Source organism: Xiphophorus couchianus, chromosome 13, assembly GCF_001444195.1.
Source record: "Xiphophorus couchianus chromosome 13, X_couchianus-1.0, whole genome shotgun sequence".
NCBI lineage: Eukaryota > Metazoa > Chordata > Actinopteri > Cyprinodontiformes > Poeciliidae > Xiphophorus > Xiphophorus couchianus.
The window spans coordinates 1,327,883-1,343,075 of record NC_040240.1 but is presented as its reverse complement, the minus strand read 5'-3'; the positions used below and the strand labels follow the sequence as shown (position 1 = coordinate 1,343,075).

Below are 15,193 nucleotides of genomic sequence, written 5' to 3'. Positions count from 1 at the left end.
CTCCTGTGAACGAGGAAATAGAAAACCTGACCTTTCAAAAGCCAATAGACAATCACTTCAGAGCCTTAAAACTGATGAAAAGCGAGCACGGCACGGAATACAGCTCTTTAACACCTGTAATGACCTGAATTTATTGTATGAGAACTATTACCCTTTTTTTTCTTTTTGCTTTTGTCATTTTTCTTTTCCCTCTGATGTCTAACAAATTTTATTTTTATATATATACATATATATATATATTTTTTTTTTGCTGTCATCTTATAATTTTATGTGCTTTAAACCTGTAAGTTCTAAGACTTCACATCTTCTTGTACATACATGCCACGTGATTATGTACAATTGTTCAAAGCTTTGTTTTTTTTTTTTGTTTGTTTTGTTTTAAAAAGGGTAGTGTGTGGATGGTTTCACGACACTCGGGGAGCGTTTTTCAACCAAAATACCTTAAAATACAGTTCAGGTGGCCGTTTCAACAAGCACTTCCATGCGCCAGTCCAGTAAGCGGCGCTACTACACCCACAAACTGAATATAAACAACCCATGATGACGCAGGACTTCCGGTTAAGTACAGTTTATATGACGCTTCTCTGGTGGAGTTTGGGAACGGCTACGTTTACATTGTAGCGTCGAGCGCTCGGTAAGCCTGAACAACTACTGACACATTTCTCCTCATTTAGTTTGTGGTCCAGTTTCCGCCATTTTAGATAATAATGAGCTAAGTGGACCCGGAAACAGTTTCCAGATGAAGACAGCGAACTGTCGGCACTCCAGCTAGCTAGCTGCTAGGTCGTTAGCACTGCTGTAAACAGCTGTGATGTTGTTGAGAGCCGCAGGCTAAATGTAATAGAATTAAAAAAGAAGAAGATGTTATATCTAGAATAAGGTTTGGACATACAGGATTAAATAGTACTCTTAAAATAATTAATAAGCATACTACAGGTTGTTGTAACTACTGTGGAAAATTAGAAACAGTCCAACATATTTTTTTTAGAATGTAATGAACATGTTCAGGAAAGAGAGATATTACTTAGAGATTTAAGTAGGAATAAAAATAAATTAGATATTAGGGAATTGTTTCAGAGATCATCCCGGGATGTAGTTTTTAGCAGTATTTTTTTGTTTTCTAAGAAGAACGGGCATTATGGGGAGATTATAGTAGGTTAACGTCTGATCCATAGTCCAATCTGGAAAGTGGCGGTAATGCACCTATAAGTTGTTTGCCAACCGCCATAAAAATAAAAAGAAGAAGAAGATCCTCAGGTTGATAAGCTGAGGAAAAAACACACACACCATCAATCTGAGGGCCGTTGTTGGCGTCCACCAGAGACTGACTTCGTGCTCAGTTTGGTTAGTTTTATTTTGGGGTTTTATTTAGCTTTGTTTGCTCGTCGGTCACTCAGTTTCTGCGACGATGTAGATTAAACTGGAAGGCTTTAGCGGAGTCCAACGGACTGCTGTTCACCCAGCACAGCTCAGGATTAAGAACACTTTTTGATTAATTTCCTCTCCAGAGGAAATTAAAATAAGTTTACTATGTTAAGAGCTTAAATATATAAGAATTGGAGTCAAACTAAATGACAGGTGATGTTTTTCGACCTTACAAAAAGCACAGATTTCTTCATTTATTGACCAGTCATCATAGAGCCCTGTGTTTGCTTTAAACACACATGATGAGATGCATTACATGTATCTCACTGGGACCTCATGTTATAAACTAGCTAAAGAAAAATGACAAAATAGAAGAAAAACTCTGAAATAGTTGTCAACATTTTCTTGTGTAAAGCTCTTTAAGATCAGACAGAGAGCTTCTGTCAACATTATTCTTTATGTCTTGCTGCAGTTCTTTTCCCCAGTTGGGTTTAGCTCTGGACTTTGACTGGGCCATTCTAGCAAATGAACATGCTGCTCACTGTAGCTCTGGCTCCATGTTCAGAGTGGTCCTCCTGATGGAAGGTTAAACTTCCACCCTAGTCTAATGCAGGTTCCAACAGGTTTTCCTCCAGGATTCTCCTGGATATATACTTTGTCAATATTCAAGCGTTAATACTGGCCACAGCATAACGCTGCCTTCACCGTTTATCACCATTATGATGGTGTGTGTAGAGTGATGCGAGGTGTTGGTTTCATAGAGTTTTGCATGCAGGCCAAACATTTAATTCTCCCCGCTTCACCTTGTTGCACGTTTTCTATGGTAAACTTGAATCTGGACGACTTGTTGCTTTATTTCAGATAGGTGTGCTAGTGAGGAAGTGTGGTTGACCCCGATGCTAGGAGTGTTGCTGCTTTCTATGGACTATGATTGGGTCCTACCCGAAACAAAATGAGTCATAAAAAAACAAATACGGCCCCAGTAATCTGTTAAACCAATCACGCAACCTAGACTGGATTAAGAATTTCATGATGATGTAACTGTGCAATACTGAATTAATCACCACACAGCATCAGCATGTTTATTCATACCTTATTTATTCACCTTATTGATTTCATTATTGTGATTTGTTACGCCATGGAGCCGTGCTGGTAGGCCTGTCGCGATAAACGATAAATCAATTAATCGTACGATAAATTAAAACTATCGACGTCATTTCAATTATCGGCATTATCGTCTCTTCAGGCCTTTTTCTCTTTCTGTTGATGACACCGAATGAAAAAAGGCTGAACTCCGGTGCTCTCCACTGACCCTCCTTTCTCATTTCCTTAGTGTAAAGCCCAGCGCAGACTACACGATCTTAGAGCTGTCGGCCGATTGTCGGCCCATTTTCAAACCCTGACAGACCACAAACTAGCTGACAGAAATCCTAGGTATAACGGTTCGATCGGGTTTGTTCCTGCCTTGTGGTGTCCAACAATGGGCACAAAATAATGGCTACATGTCCAGTGAACTAATTTTAAAAGCAGGCATTAATCAATGCTTTACTACAATCTACCTGCAATGCATGTGGCTAGTGTCAGAGTAAAGTCCTGACTGAATGAAAATCATTATAACCTGTTTACGTCACGTAACGAAGAACAGCTGAAAAGTTACCGGGTTTATCAACTGCGGTAGCAATTTAGCTCCAACTCCTCCTCTTGTCATTTCTATATTCTTTGCATGTTGAATAAACATTAATGTTGTTTCCACATATCATCTCCGATGTCCGCTGGACTTTGGTTATGCCGTGTCAGCTGTTTGGGATTCCCGACGTAATTTCCCCTCAGAAAGCGAGGAGGAGAATTCTTGCTTTCTGATTGGCTGCCTGTCACATTCAACAGGCTGCGTTAAGCTCCCAGTCGGGAAAAACCCCTGATTTGGATCGGAGCGGCAACAACGATCTACCGTAACACACCACACAATCTTAGAAAGACCAACGTTCTAAGATTGTCTTAAGGGGAAAAATAGGAGCAAAAAATCATGTAGTGTGAACTATTGCATCAGGTAGTCGATGTGCCCATTTTCTCTTTTTAAATCTAATTATTACTGAAGGGCAACATAATACACAGACTTCATAATCTTTTGGTTGAATGCAGTATTTATTTCCACTTTGGCTTTATGTTGTTTAGTTTTTATCAAGTACATTTTTTGTTAATGGAGACTGAGAATCCATTTTGTTTTTGGTTGTTTTGTTTATTTTGTTTATCAGTTCCAGTGTTAAATATTCTTTTGAAAATAAAGTGTATCTATCTTTGGCAGGAAATCGCATGCATTATTACGTCATTTCCATTACATCAGTGTAAAAAGGTCTTCAAACAATATTATCGATTATCGCAATAATTTTTTGAGACAATTAATCGTTGAGCAAAATTTACTATCGTGACAGGCCTATATATAGATAATGGTATAATAAGTCAAGGTTGCTCTATTAAAGACCAATAAACTTTAATTTTGTAAAGACCTGGGAGACGTTTTAATTATCAAAAGTTGAGCAAAACAAACATCCATCCATCCATTTTCTGTTCACCCTTGTCCCTAATGGGGTCGAGAGGGTTGCTGGTGCCCATCTCCAGCTACGTTCCGGGCGAGAGGCGGGGTTCACCCTGGACACGTCGCCAGTCTGTCGCAGGGCAACACAGAGACATACAGGACAAACAACCATGCACACACACACTCACACCTAGGGAGAATTTAGAGAAACCAATTGACCTGACAGTCATGTTTTTGGACTATGGGAGGAAGCCGGAGTACCCGGAGAGAACCCACGCATGCACAGGGAGAACATGCAAACTCCATGCAGAAAGACCCCGGCCGGGAATCGAACCCAGGACCTTCTTGCTGCAAGGCAACAGTGCTACCAACTGCGCCACTGTGCAGCCCTCGCAAAACAAACAAAAATAATAAATAAAAGCGTATTTGGTCTGTGTGTATTTACATTCATCTGATTACATCATTGTTTCAGCTTGTATGTTTTCACGCTCTGTCACAGAGGAGATTAATTCACATAGTTTTTCTCTTTTCTGTGTAGAAGCTGTGGCTGTGGGAAGCAGCAGTCTCCTGACTCACTGAGGGTTCTTACCTGGGGGTCCCCCCTCCACAACACACACTCATCCCGACAGTAAATGCACATTTTGACCTCACACACACTTAGGTTGCATCAGCTGCACAATTTCTGTTTGATACAATGACAACATGATAAAAAATCATAGCATAGAGTGAAGTCTGTTCTGTGATCAGTGTGGGTTGACGTGGCAACAGGCTGGTAGGGTAAGCAGTGAGTGTAGCAGCCAACAGGATCTTAGTTTTGTTGCTGATGTTGTACATGTCTGTGTGTTCCTGTGGGCTCTTCCAGGTTTACTTCAGAGTGCCATCATGGTGCTGGCCGACCTGGGAAGGAAGATCACCTCGGCGCTGAGGTCACTCAGCAACGCCACCATCATCAATGAAGAGGTAGGACGCACAGCGTGGCACTAAACACTACTCTTTGTTCTGGAAACTGCTACAGAGGGAAGAAACCTTACAAGTTTGATTCAGTTTGACTTGTTCTAGAAATTGAGCTGTGTTCTCTACTGAGGCTCATGTTGAGCTGGCTTAAAAATAAAATCTCAGATTTCCTTCAAAGCACATCTGGGTTTTTTTTATGACTGTGTATTAGAACTGTTGTAGATAGGAAAAAATAGGAGTACGTTTCTGCCAAAATGTCAGAAGTTTTTGAGATCTCAGAAATTTTCTGAGCTCCAAAAATTGAAAATTTGCAAGAAAACAAACAAAACTCACAAAGTCTGAGATTAATCTCCACAATGGCTCTAATATGCCATCATAGATTTTTGATTTTAGTTGATATTTTTCCCTTGCTTATTTTAAAAAAAAAAAGAAATTACAAATTACAGAAAGTATTTTAAAAAAAAAATTTTGCTTCCATCATCACTTCTGAGAGTTCATCTGAATTCAAAGTTAAAATATATACTTACTTATAAGACAAGATGGTAGGACCTGGACTGGCAGGCTGACATCACTCTGAACCAAGACGGATAAAATCGATTTATCGTCCAGCCCTAAGCTCACACTAGTGGTGCAAGCTGCTAATATAAGATGCTAAAGGAATTTAACCAGTGGTGTGCTGGTGAAGCTTTATGAATCATGTGAAGTTGTTCTGATTCCTGCTTCAAGGTTTCAAACCCTCATAAAAACTCAAACAGCTCATTGTGGCTTTAAAACATTTTGAAACATCTGCTGTGAATCCAGGTGTTGCACACAACCTGGTATCAGACTGTAACTGGTGAGTCCAGCTGCAGCTTCAAGTTCAATAACCATGATTCTTTTTCTTGAAGAAAATGAAATTTTTAGTGCATCTAAATCTAATGTTGACTTTATTAATGTATTGTATTTGTGCTGAAATATTAGTGAAATCCAGATCTGTGTAATACCAACTGCTCTCTCTTAAAAACAAGGTGAAAGAATTTCATGAATAATTTCCAGAAATGGTCCTTCAGGGTAATGTATAAAAGGAGACATTAAATCAGCTTTTCCCTTCAAATATTATATTGGACAAAGCTTCTGTTTGTCTTTTAATAAATCTTTTAGAAAAATGCAGCATCTTGTGCTATGGTGCACTTTTACATTTAGAGGGGGGCAAAAAAGAAATGGTGGACTAAATGAGATGTTTAGATTGTGTTTATCTAGGTTTTCTTTAAAGGTAACACATTCAGGATCCTAGTTTTAATTGAATTTAAACCTTTTGTGATAAATTACATTTTCAGTTTGTCCACAAAGAAGGAGGGAAACGGTTGGATTTGGTTCCTAAAGGAGAAATGGGAGTGTGGTTCTTCAGATGCTATTTTCAGGAGGTTTATTTTTTTTTTCCCCAGGTGTTGAACGCCATGTTGAAGGAGGTGTGTGCTGCTCTCCTGGAGGCAGACGTTAACATCAAACTGGTCAAACAACTGAGGGAAAACGTCAAGTAAGCGTGGTGCAGCCGGGTTCTGGTCCCCTTCTCCTGGGCGGAACCGGGCTGTTAGCTGACCGTCTGTCTTCCACCTGCAGGTCCGCCATAGACCTGGAGGAGATGGCCTCAGGCCTGAACAAGAGGAGGATGATCCAACACGCTGTGTTCAAGGAGCTGGTGAAGGTAGGTCCATGAGTCATGAGAACGGTCCAGATGCTATATGTGTGTGTGACGTGTGTGTGCTCTGTTTCAGCTGGTCGATCCCGGCGTGAAGGCCTGGACTCCGACTAAAGGCAAGAACAACGTCATCATGTTTGTTGGTCTGCAAGGCAGTGGCAAAACTACAACCTGCTCCAAGGTGACTGGACACACCTGACACACTCTCCTAAAAGAAAACATACATTTTACAGTTCTTCTAAACAACTAGCAAGGGCTGTTTTCTCTCATTACTTATTTTTTACAGACTTAAAGCTGATCAGACCTTATGGAACATTTTCCTCATCCTTATTTGAAGCTTCTGTTATCATCATTGTTCAGTATTGTGGTCAAACCCTTGAATAGTAGCACCAAAACCTTCAATGATGTAGAGAAAAGAACATTTGAAACAATCAGGATGTGAAACAGTCCCCAGAAACTCTGAGCGAATGTTATGATCAGAGAAAAGTAAAACCGAACTCGTTTACTGTAATTTCCTAAAGTATGCTCGGCACAAAAAAACTAAAAGTTATAAAAACTTTTTTATGCACATTGAGAAAAAGCATATGTCGAAATCAGCAAAAATAATGGAATTAACAGAGGAAACAGATGTTTGTCTTAGTTCCAACTAAATCTGAATGAACATCTGTTGAGCCCCCAGATACATAATGTGGATACGTAATGTTCCCACAACCTGAGATGAGTTTCAATTTGGAGTCACTTGGTTTAGATGTGGCATTCTGATGGAATCCAGACAAGACTGACTGTTGAAATTAATTTTAATTAAGCTTTTTTATTAAAAAATATTCTCCCTTTTAGCGGCTTTTAGTAAATTGTGCAAGTAATTTAGTTGAAACCAGATATTTACATGAAATATATGGAAAATCAAATTCTTTCTTGTTTTAACACACTTAGAAATAACAAAATATTTATTTGCTAAATCCCTGGACGAAGCATTATTTGAATTTTTATTTAATGTCTACAAAATCAGAAGGTTGCATCCATTTCCTCTGTATTTGGTGGAATTGCCTGTGAAAATGCTTGAACATTTAGTGTGTTGTCCTTAATTAATTTCCTAATTAAATAAAATTGCTAGCATGTTAAAGGTTACATGCTAGTTTGGATTGATTTTATTTGTGCTACAAAATGCCACTAAATGCAAGGAAAATGCATAATAATGCCTTTAAGTACCTCCTTGCTTTCTTCTTTGTGTTTAAAAAAGGCTGTGATGAAATGTATTTCTCACCTCCAGATTGAACCCAGATCATCCTAAAATGTTTCTCCAGAATTGAGCTTTTTTTTAATTATTATTATCCATTTTTATTATTTATTTTGTTGTATCAGTTTAGAAATATTTGCAAGAAATTTTGTGATATTTTTCCTCATTACATTTCTTTTTATTCTATGTGTAGAGTTTGAAAGGAGAGGAAAAAATAACAAGCAGACAGATAGATCAAACAAATATTTTTATTCCTTAAAGAACTTAATTAGCCCAATTTATTATTATTTTTGCTTCTCACCATACTGATTATGTTTGATAACTGAGGCGGCAGAGTAGTAGAAGTAAAAAACACTGGCACCTGCAGGTGGGAGGTAGCAGACACTTAAGCCCAACGTTTTTTGCGGAAAATTTGCAATAAACTCACATTTATGTGTTGATGTAAAAAAAAAAGGTCAGAGATCTGCTGATTTTGCGTAAATTTCTGCGATTTCAGATTTGCAAAAAGCTGAAGGATCAGCTAAATGTTGACCACTGTGTCACAGCTGCTAGGCCTTCATGTCTGTGTTCCACTAACAGCAGTGTTGTTCTTCTCCCGGCAGCTCGCTTATTATTACCAGAGAAAAGGCTGGAAGACCTGCCTGATCTGCGCCGACACCTTCAGAGCAGGTCGGCACACACACTGCCTGTAGCATTAGCTAGCATGGTGTGTCACTTTTTACCCAGATGATCTATAAATAAACAAACATCTTCTCTTTGGTGTGAAAACCCCTCTCTTATCTCCAAGGTGCCTTTGATCAGCTCAAACAAAACGCCACCAAAGCCAGAATACCTTTTTATGGCAGGTGAGTGTTCCTGTGCTGCTTCCCCTGTTTGTAATTTCCCCCTCTCTCCCTCATTGTCCTGATGGTTCCCTATTTGTGTTGGGTTCAGTTACACTGAGATGGATCCTGTGGTGATCGCTGCAGAAGGCGTCGAGAAATTCAAAGGCGAAAACTTTGAGATCATCATTGTGGACACAAGTGGCAGACACAAACAGGAGGATTCACTGTTTGAGGAGATGCTGCAAGTCTCCAACGCAGTGGTGAGTACCTGAACTCATCACCACAGGGGATCGGCTGGACGGAAGTAAGGATGCACCAATCCACTTTTTTTCTGAGGTTTAGTACCGGCCAGTATGATACAGAAAAACAGCTGAATTGACTTAAAGCATTTTTTTTTTAAACACAGACATAAATGTACTGAATTACTAATTTATCTGATATGTCTGCACCAGAACAGCACAACGAAATAGACTAATAGCTTCACTAGCTTGGTCAAAGATGGGAAAAAAAACAACTTTCATTTGTTCAGTCAGTGCAGTTAGGAGTAAAACAGCCAATGTGAAATGAATAATAAAGAAACAAACTGATAAAAGGACAGGATGACTACCTTGGTCAAACGTGTAAAAATAAACTGTGACAAACCTTTTAATGGTTCAGAAAGAGCAATTAGAAATTCTAAATATAATGTAAAATAAATAAAGCATGATGTTATTCCGAGCACAAAGCATAGCATTAGACTGAATAGATCTGCCCTCATGGAACGGGAACATTGTCACCGATACCTAATCTATAATTTTTTCAATACAGATATTTATAACGGTTTGTTGCATCTCTAGTGTCTTAAGAGTTATTGGTGTGTAAGGACTTTTTTTCCTCTACTGTTATGACATATTTAAGCTCCTCCTTTCTCTGTTCCCATAGCAACCTGATAACATTGTGTACGTGATGGATGCTTCCATCGGTCAGGCCTGCGAAGCCCAGGCTAAAGCTTTCAAAGACAAAGTGGACGTAGCGTCGGTCATCGTCACAAAGCTAGATGGACACGCCAAAGGAGGCGGAGCTTTGAGCGCGTAAGAACCTCTGTTGCACGGCGCTGCGCGGCTGGTTGGTCCGCGAGCCGATGGTTTACCCTCACTCTGTGACGTTCTGTTGTTAGTGTGGCGGCCACAAGGAGTCCCATCATCTTCATCGGAACAGGGGAACACATCGACGACTTCGAGCCGTTTAAGACTCAGCCTTTCATCAGCAAACTGCTGGGTAAAAACTTCCTGTGTTTCTGCTCTGACTGCACCTGCTGGTTCTACCAAGAATGTAACACTGTTAACTAGATGAGGGTTAGTGTTAGTCTTACTAACATCTGATCGCTGCCTCTGGGGAAAATTACCTTTCTTTCTAACCAGGTTGCAGGGATTCTTTTCACGGTAGCTCAGTGGAGTTAGAGTTAAATTTGGATCATAATTTGGATCATATGTAATTCCATCTCGTAGCGCTTCATAAAAAAAACAAAGATCTACCCAAATAGTAAGAATCGTCAGGGTTCCAGCACAGACTGGATAAGCTCTGGATAACTGTGGACACGGAAAAGAGTTTGGAAAATTTGTTTTGTTTGCACATTTTATATCCTGAAAAATGTGGGATATAGACTATGTGAGTCTATATCCCACATGGAATATAGTCGATATCCCAAATCTATATCCAGAAACAAAAGCGTTATTAGCCTCCATCTTATCTAATTAGTGCTGGCTCGACACACATTGTCTCCGAACTACAGGATGGCAGCGGTGATGAAACATGAGGCTTGTTTTCAAAGACTATGGATGGATAGTCTTTTTCCATCCATCCACCTGTCCTTCTGTATTTCGGACCTGACCTCTGTCAAAATAACTGCTTTAAGTTGATCAATAGGATTTGAAAATCTCTTTGAGTCTTGTCTTGAATACTGTAGGAACAATGATTTAATTCAATTCAAGTTCAAAGATATTTTGTAATAAAAATCATTTTTTTAAAAACTTTAGAAAAATGGCAGATATCTCCTCTAGCAGCGTTGGCCTTTAGCAGCAGAACTACGAACATAACTCAGGAAAACTGAGTGAGACCTCAACCACACAAGCTTCATGTTGAAGTCAGGTGGGCGGGATGCAACTGAACGTTATATTTTTATTTCTCATGTAGTCTGTTAACATCCCACAGACTACAAGTCCCAAAGTCCCACAGAATAAAGTCCTTTAGTCCTTTATTGTTGTTATTTCCCACCTCTACATTTAAATCTGCTGTTGAACACATGCAGACACGCAGCCAGAGTTCTGCATCAAGTCAAAAGACGGTTTGTGTTGCAGGAATGGGTGATATTGAAGGACTGATCGACAGAGTGAACGAGCTAAAGCTGGATGACAACGAGGAGCTGATAGACAAACTGAAACATGGTGAGAATCCAGACGCCTCCGCTGCAGAACCTGCTGCAGACACGGCAACTCACTCCTGATCTCTGACCTGCAGGTCAGTTCACGCTCAGGGACATGTACGAGCAGTTCCAGAACATCATGAAGATGGGGCCCTTCGGACAAATTATGGTAACTGAAGACTTCCTCTCAAATTATCTTAAAGGTGACCTATTATGCTTCCTTGAACAGGTCGGGACAGGTCTGTGGATGACAAAACAAGTTCATCACATTTGGCGCACAGATCATTCTGAGATGATGAGATTTCAGTCTGCTCCGTTCAGAATGAGCCGTTTTAGGGCCTCTGTCACTTTAAATTCAATAAACTGCTTCAGCGGTTAAACCAACTGACCAAGAGTGCTTTAGCTCAGCTTGGATTAATGTGTTAAGGCTCATTGTAACTTAACAATCTGAAGGTCTTTGAAACAGCTCATGTTTCCAGACACCAAAAAGCATAAACTTACTGCCAAAAGAATTGCTGTTTTTTTCTGAAAGTACTTGGTCTGTAGTTAAAAGCAATAAAGACCCAACTGGAAGTATATAAACGTTCAAAGTATGAATTTTGCTTAATAGGTCGCCTTTAAGGTCTTTGGCTGCCTGTTCTCTTCTTGCTGTTTGCATTTTTTTCATTGCAGCTGCTAGATTTCTGTTGACGTGTAAATAGCAAAATTGTTGATTCAGCGTATGTATGAGTAGATGCTGTTAATTCCATAAGTTGTATGCAACCCTGACTATACAATGTTCAAACGGGCTGATATTCTATAATCTAATACATAATGACCTTATTGATGATTGATCCGAGAACCTTGAAGAGGACTTGTGTCTCTGTCTGTCCTGACTCTGGATCTGTGTGTTGCGTTCAGGGTATGATTCCCGGTTTTGGTACAGATTTCATGAGTAAAGGAAACGAACAGGAATCAATGGCCAGATTGAAGAAACTCATGACCATCATGGACAGCATGAATGACCAGGGTAACACACACTGTGACACTTACTCTCTCCACTGTTCTCTGCATTTTTTGTCAAGCAGATCTGAATGTAGACGTTAGTTTGAACGGGATTTCTGACTTAACTCAACCTGAATGAAAGATTTACGGAGAGGGTGAAGTCTCTGACTGATCTGACCAAGTTTCCTTTACAGAACTGGACAGTAAAGATGGGGCGAAGCTGTTCAGTAAGCAGCCCAACCGGATTCAGAGAGTGGCCCGTGGATCTGGAGTTGCCACCAGAGACGTTCAGGAGTTACTCACTCAGTACACTAAGTTTGCTCAGATGGTGAAGAAGATGGGAGGCATCAAAGGACTATTCAAAGGTACCAGTGAGCCACAATTCATGCCTAGAGGAGACTTTGATCTGGTTCTGATGTAGTGATACAATGTTTCTTAATCAGAAGAGTAATGTTTTATGCTAGCTGTGCTAACTGTGTTTAAGCAAACCACAGAACAACACGTCTTCCCTCGCTTATCAGTTTCTGACCGGAGGGAGATAACATGTCTGGATATTTAATAGCCACTTTTAAAGGAGGACTGTGTGAATGTGGAAAACTATGAATCACTTTGTAAAATCTGCTGAAAGATGAAGTGTTATTTGAGTATGCAACATTTCCAAAATCATGACCTGAAAGTAGAGCAAGAACATAAACAACTGCAAGGTTTTTAGAAAATATGAGCATCCTTGGATTTTACGTCAGATCTCCGTGCTGATATGTTTGTGATGTTTGGTGTTCCAGGAGGAGACATGTCCAAAAACGTGAACCCATCTCAGATGGCCAAACTGAACCAGCAGATGGCCAAAATGATGGACCCTCGGGTCCTGCATCATATGGGTAAGACCTGCTCTCCAGCAAACTTCCCACAGTGAACATTCATCCACAGCTCACTTTGCACCATCGCTTAATGAAAGATTTCTTTAATTATAAAGAGCTCATAAAAATCACAGGACATAAGACTCAAAAACAGATGTGAAGGAGTTGAAAGATGTAGAGAAATAAATGCCTTAGTAAATCCAGTGAATCAGTCTCAGACAGTTGATGAGGAATGTTAACATCACAGCCTGGTATTGTATAAACTAATTTTACTACAGTTTGTTGACATAAAATGAAAAGAGGTTGTTTATTGTTTTTATTCTGCATGCCTGCTAGAGAAAGTATTTCAAATAGAAATAATAATGGACCAAGTATTAATCTTTAGGAAACCCCACAAGTTAAAGAAGCTTTCACAGAGTTATAGTAATTAGCTTTTACAAAGAAACTGCTTGACACTATTCAGCCAGGAATATTAGATCTGATGTATTAACTTTGCTTTTAATAAGATTTAGTTGTATGTCATATGTGTTGTGTGTTGTATGTTATGCTTTAAGTTACAAAAACTCCTTAAGTCAGTAAGAGGGGCCGAGGTCAAGAGGATCAGCTGTTGAGGAATTTTACAGATCAGAATAATAAATGAGTGAACTGTTCCAACATGTCCTGCCTAAAGTCTGTTGGCAGCATCGTCAGCTTGCACTGTCTGAACAGATTTAAGTTTAATTCATGACAACTTTTATTCATTTTCTCTTTAATTCCAGAAAATATAAAAGTACTTTGTAAATGAATCTAACTCGCTTGTAAATGAGTTGTAAAAAATAAACATAAAACAGACTTTCATGCACAAAGCTGGAAAAATTACTAAAAAAACAGAATAAAATGTATTATTATGCCCTAGACCAGGGGTCTCAAACTCGCGGCCCGCGGGCCAACTGCGGCCCTCGGGACGATAGTTTGTGGCCCCCGCCTTAATATGAAAGTTTAATGTTAGTGCGGCCCGCGGGTTTGATATAATTGGCACTTTTCAGTGTTGTGTGCGGAGCTGAACGAACTTACCAATCACGGTGGAGTATATTGCTCTCGGGGGCGGGACATCGGCCGGGCCTATTTACATTTTCTATTTGTCATTATTTGCATGCGGTACATGCGCAATTTCCGCGGCCGCTCCCGCTTCACATGCTTCAGCATCCAGTCTAGACCCGGAAGTCGCTGATCAGTGTAACGTAATTAAGGTTAGGGTAAATTGAGTTTGAGACCCCTGCCCTAGACATTAACACCAAGTGCTCAAAAAACAAGATCATATGGACTTTTTAAAAACTTGTTTCTTTCAACAATCCAGATTTGGTTTTAAAAGCAGTTGGAGTTAAAATAGACTCCACCAGCTGGATGAGTTTTGCTTTGTTATTTTTTTTCTGCACATATTTAAACATGTCATCAGTCAAACAGTTAAACTTTGTATCATTCTGTTATGCTTGTGTGTTTTAGGGGGCATGGCTGGCCTTCAGTCCATGATGCGTCAGTTCCAGCAAGGAGCTGCCGGCAACATGAAAGGCATGATGGGATTTAACAACATGTGACCTCCCACCCAGCTGATGCCTTAATACAGAAGAGGAAACTCTTCTCCTCCTTGCAGGTGGAGGAGGTGGGGCAAACCCTGTCTTTTGCTGCTTTGCACCAACAAATAAAATACAGTTTGTCCTTCAAGAAAAACATTGAAGGTAAATTGTGAGTATAAAGGAGTAGTTGAACTTTTCAGCAAATGTTTTTGTTTGTCAGAGAAACCTCTGGAATGCTCCTCGGTCTTGTGGAAGATGAGCTGATGATTAACGGGCCTCATTACCTTTGGTTGGTAAAAATGTTTCCATGTAAAATTAAAACATAGTTTGAACCATTACAGGAGTAAATGGCACAGGATGAAATTGAGTAGTGACAGTGTTTTTGTCATAATAAAAAAAATTTTATTGCATCATTTTAAACCTGGTGTGTATTTATTTCATTGACTTTTTATTCTGATAAAATTTCACCAAGTTTAGCTGTTCTAAGGTTTTTATTAAAGTACTTTATTTTCAAATTCAGAAGTTCACAAAAATACAAGATTGGTTTTTACAAAGTTTGGGAAAGCCTCAATGATGATGATGATTATGTAGCTTTGTAAGTCTGAGTGATGATTTAGATTTGAATTAAAAGAAAATGATTTTTTTCCGTTATAAAAAAATACAAATAAACCAGATCTCAGTGAGAGAATTGTGGAATTCCACAAATCTGGTTCTGCATTTGGTTTAATATGTATATACATATATATTTATATATGTGTGTGCGTGTATATATGTGTATGTATATATGTACATACATATATACGCACA

The 15,193-nt window shown here is 39.3% G+C and overlaps 1 protein-coding gene across 4 annotated transcripts; it reads left to right on the top strand.

Annotated features, from left to right (window-relative positions):
• Positions 1 to 495: 495 nt before the first annotated feature.
• srp54 (signal recognition particle 54) lies at positions 496 to 14,806 on the top strand. Of its 4 annotated transcripts, none has more exons than XM_028036836.1 (17): positions 496 to 634; positions 4,437 to 4,526; positions 4,761 to 4,858; positions 6,277 to 6,368; positions 6,452 to 6,536; positions 6,607 to 6,711; positions 8,370 to 8,436; positions 8,555 to 8,612; positions 8,701 to 8,851; positions 9,513 to 9,661; positions 9,748 to 9,848; positions 10,928 to 11,014; positions 11,088 to 11,161; positions 11,893 to 12,001; positions 12,171 to 12,341; positions 12,759 to 12,854; positions 14,316 to 14,806. In XM_028036836.1, exons 3-17 carry the CDS (start codon positions 4,781 to 4,783, stop codon positions 14,405 to 14,407), a joined length of 1,515 nt encoding a protein of 504 aa, XP_027892637.1. In that variant the 5' UTR covers positions 496 to 634; positions 4,437 to 4,526; positions 4,761 to 4,780; the 3' UTR covers positions 14,408 to 14,806. The 4 variants fall into 4 exon arrangements, with proteins under 4 accessions (XP_027892637.1, XP_027892639.1, XP_027892641.1 ...); XM_028036838.1 differs by having other exon boundaries at positions 4,751 to 4,858; positions 14,316 to 14,407; XM_028036839.1 differs by having other exon boundaries at positions 541 to 634; positions 4,440 to 4,526; positions 14,316 to 14,407.
• Positions 14,807 to 15,193: the final 387 nt, after the last annotated feature.

Coding starts and splice junctions, on each gene's coding strand:
- srp54 (XM_028036836.1), top strand. CDS start 4,781: ATGGTGCTGGCCGACCTGGGAAGGAAGATCACCTCGGCGCTGAGGTCA. Junction 9,662..9,747: donor GGAGGCGGAGCTTTGAGCGC/GTAAGAACCTCT, acceptor TTCTGTTGTTAG/TGTGGCGGCCACAAGGAGTC. Junction 11,015..11,087: donor GATAGACAAACTGAAACATG/GTGAGAATCCAG, acceptor TCTGACCTGCAG/GTCAGTTCACGCTCAGGGAC.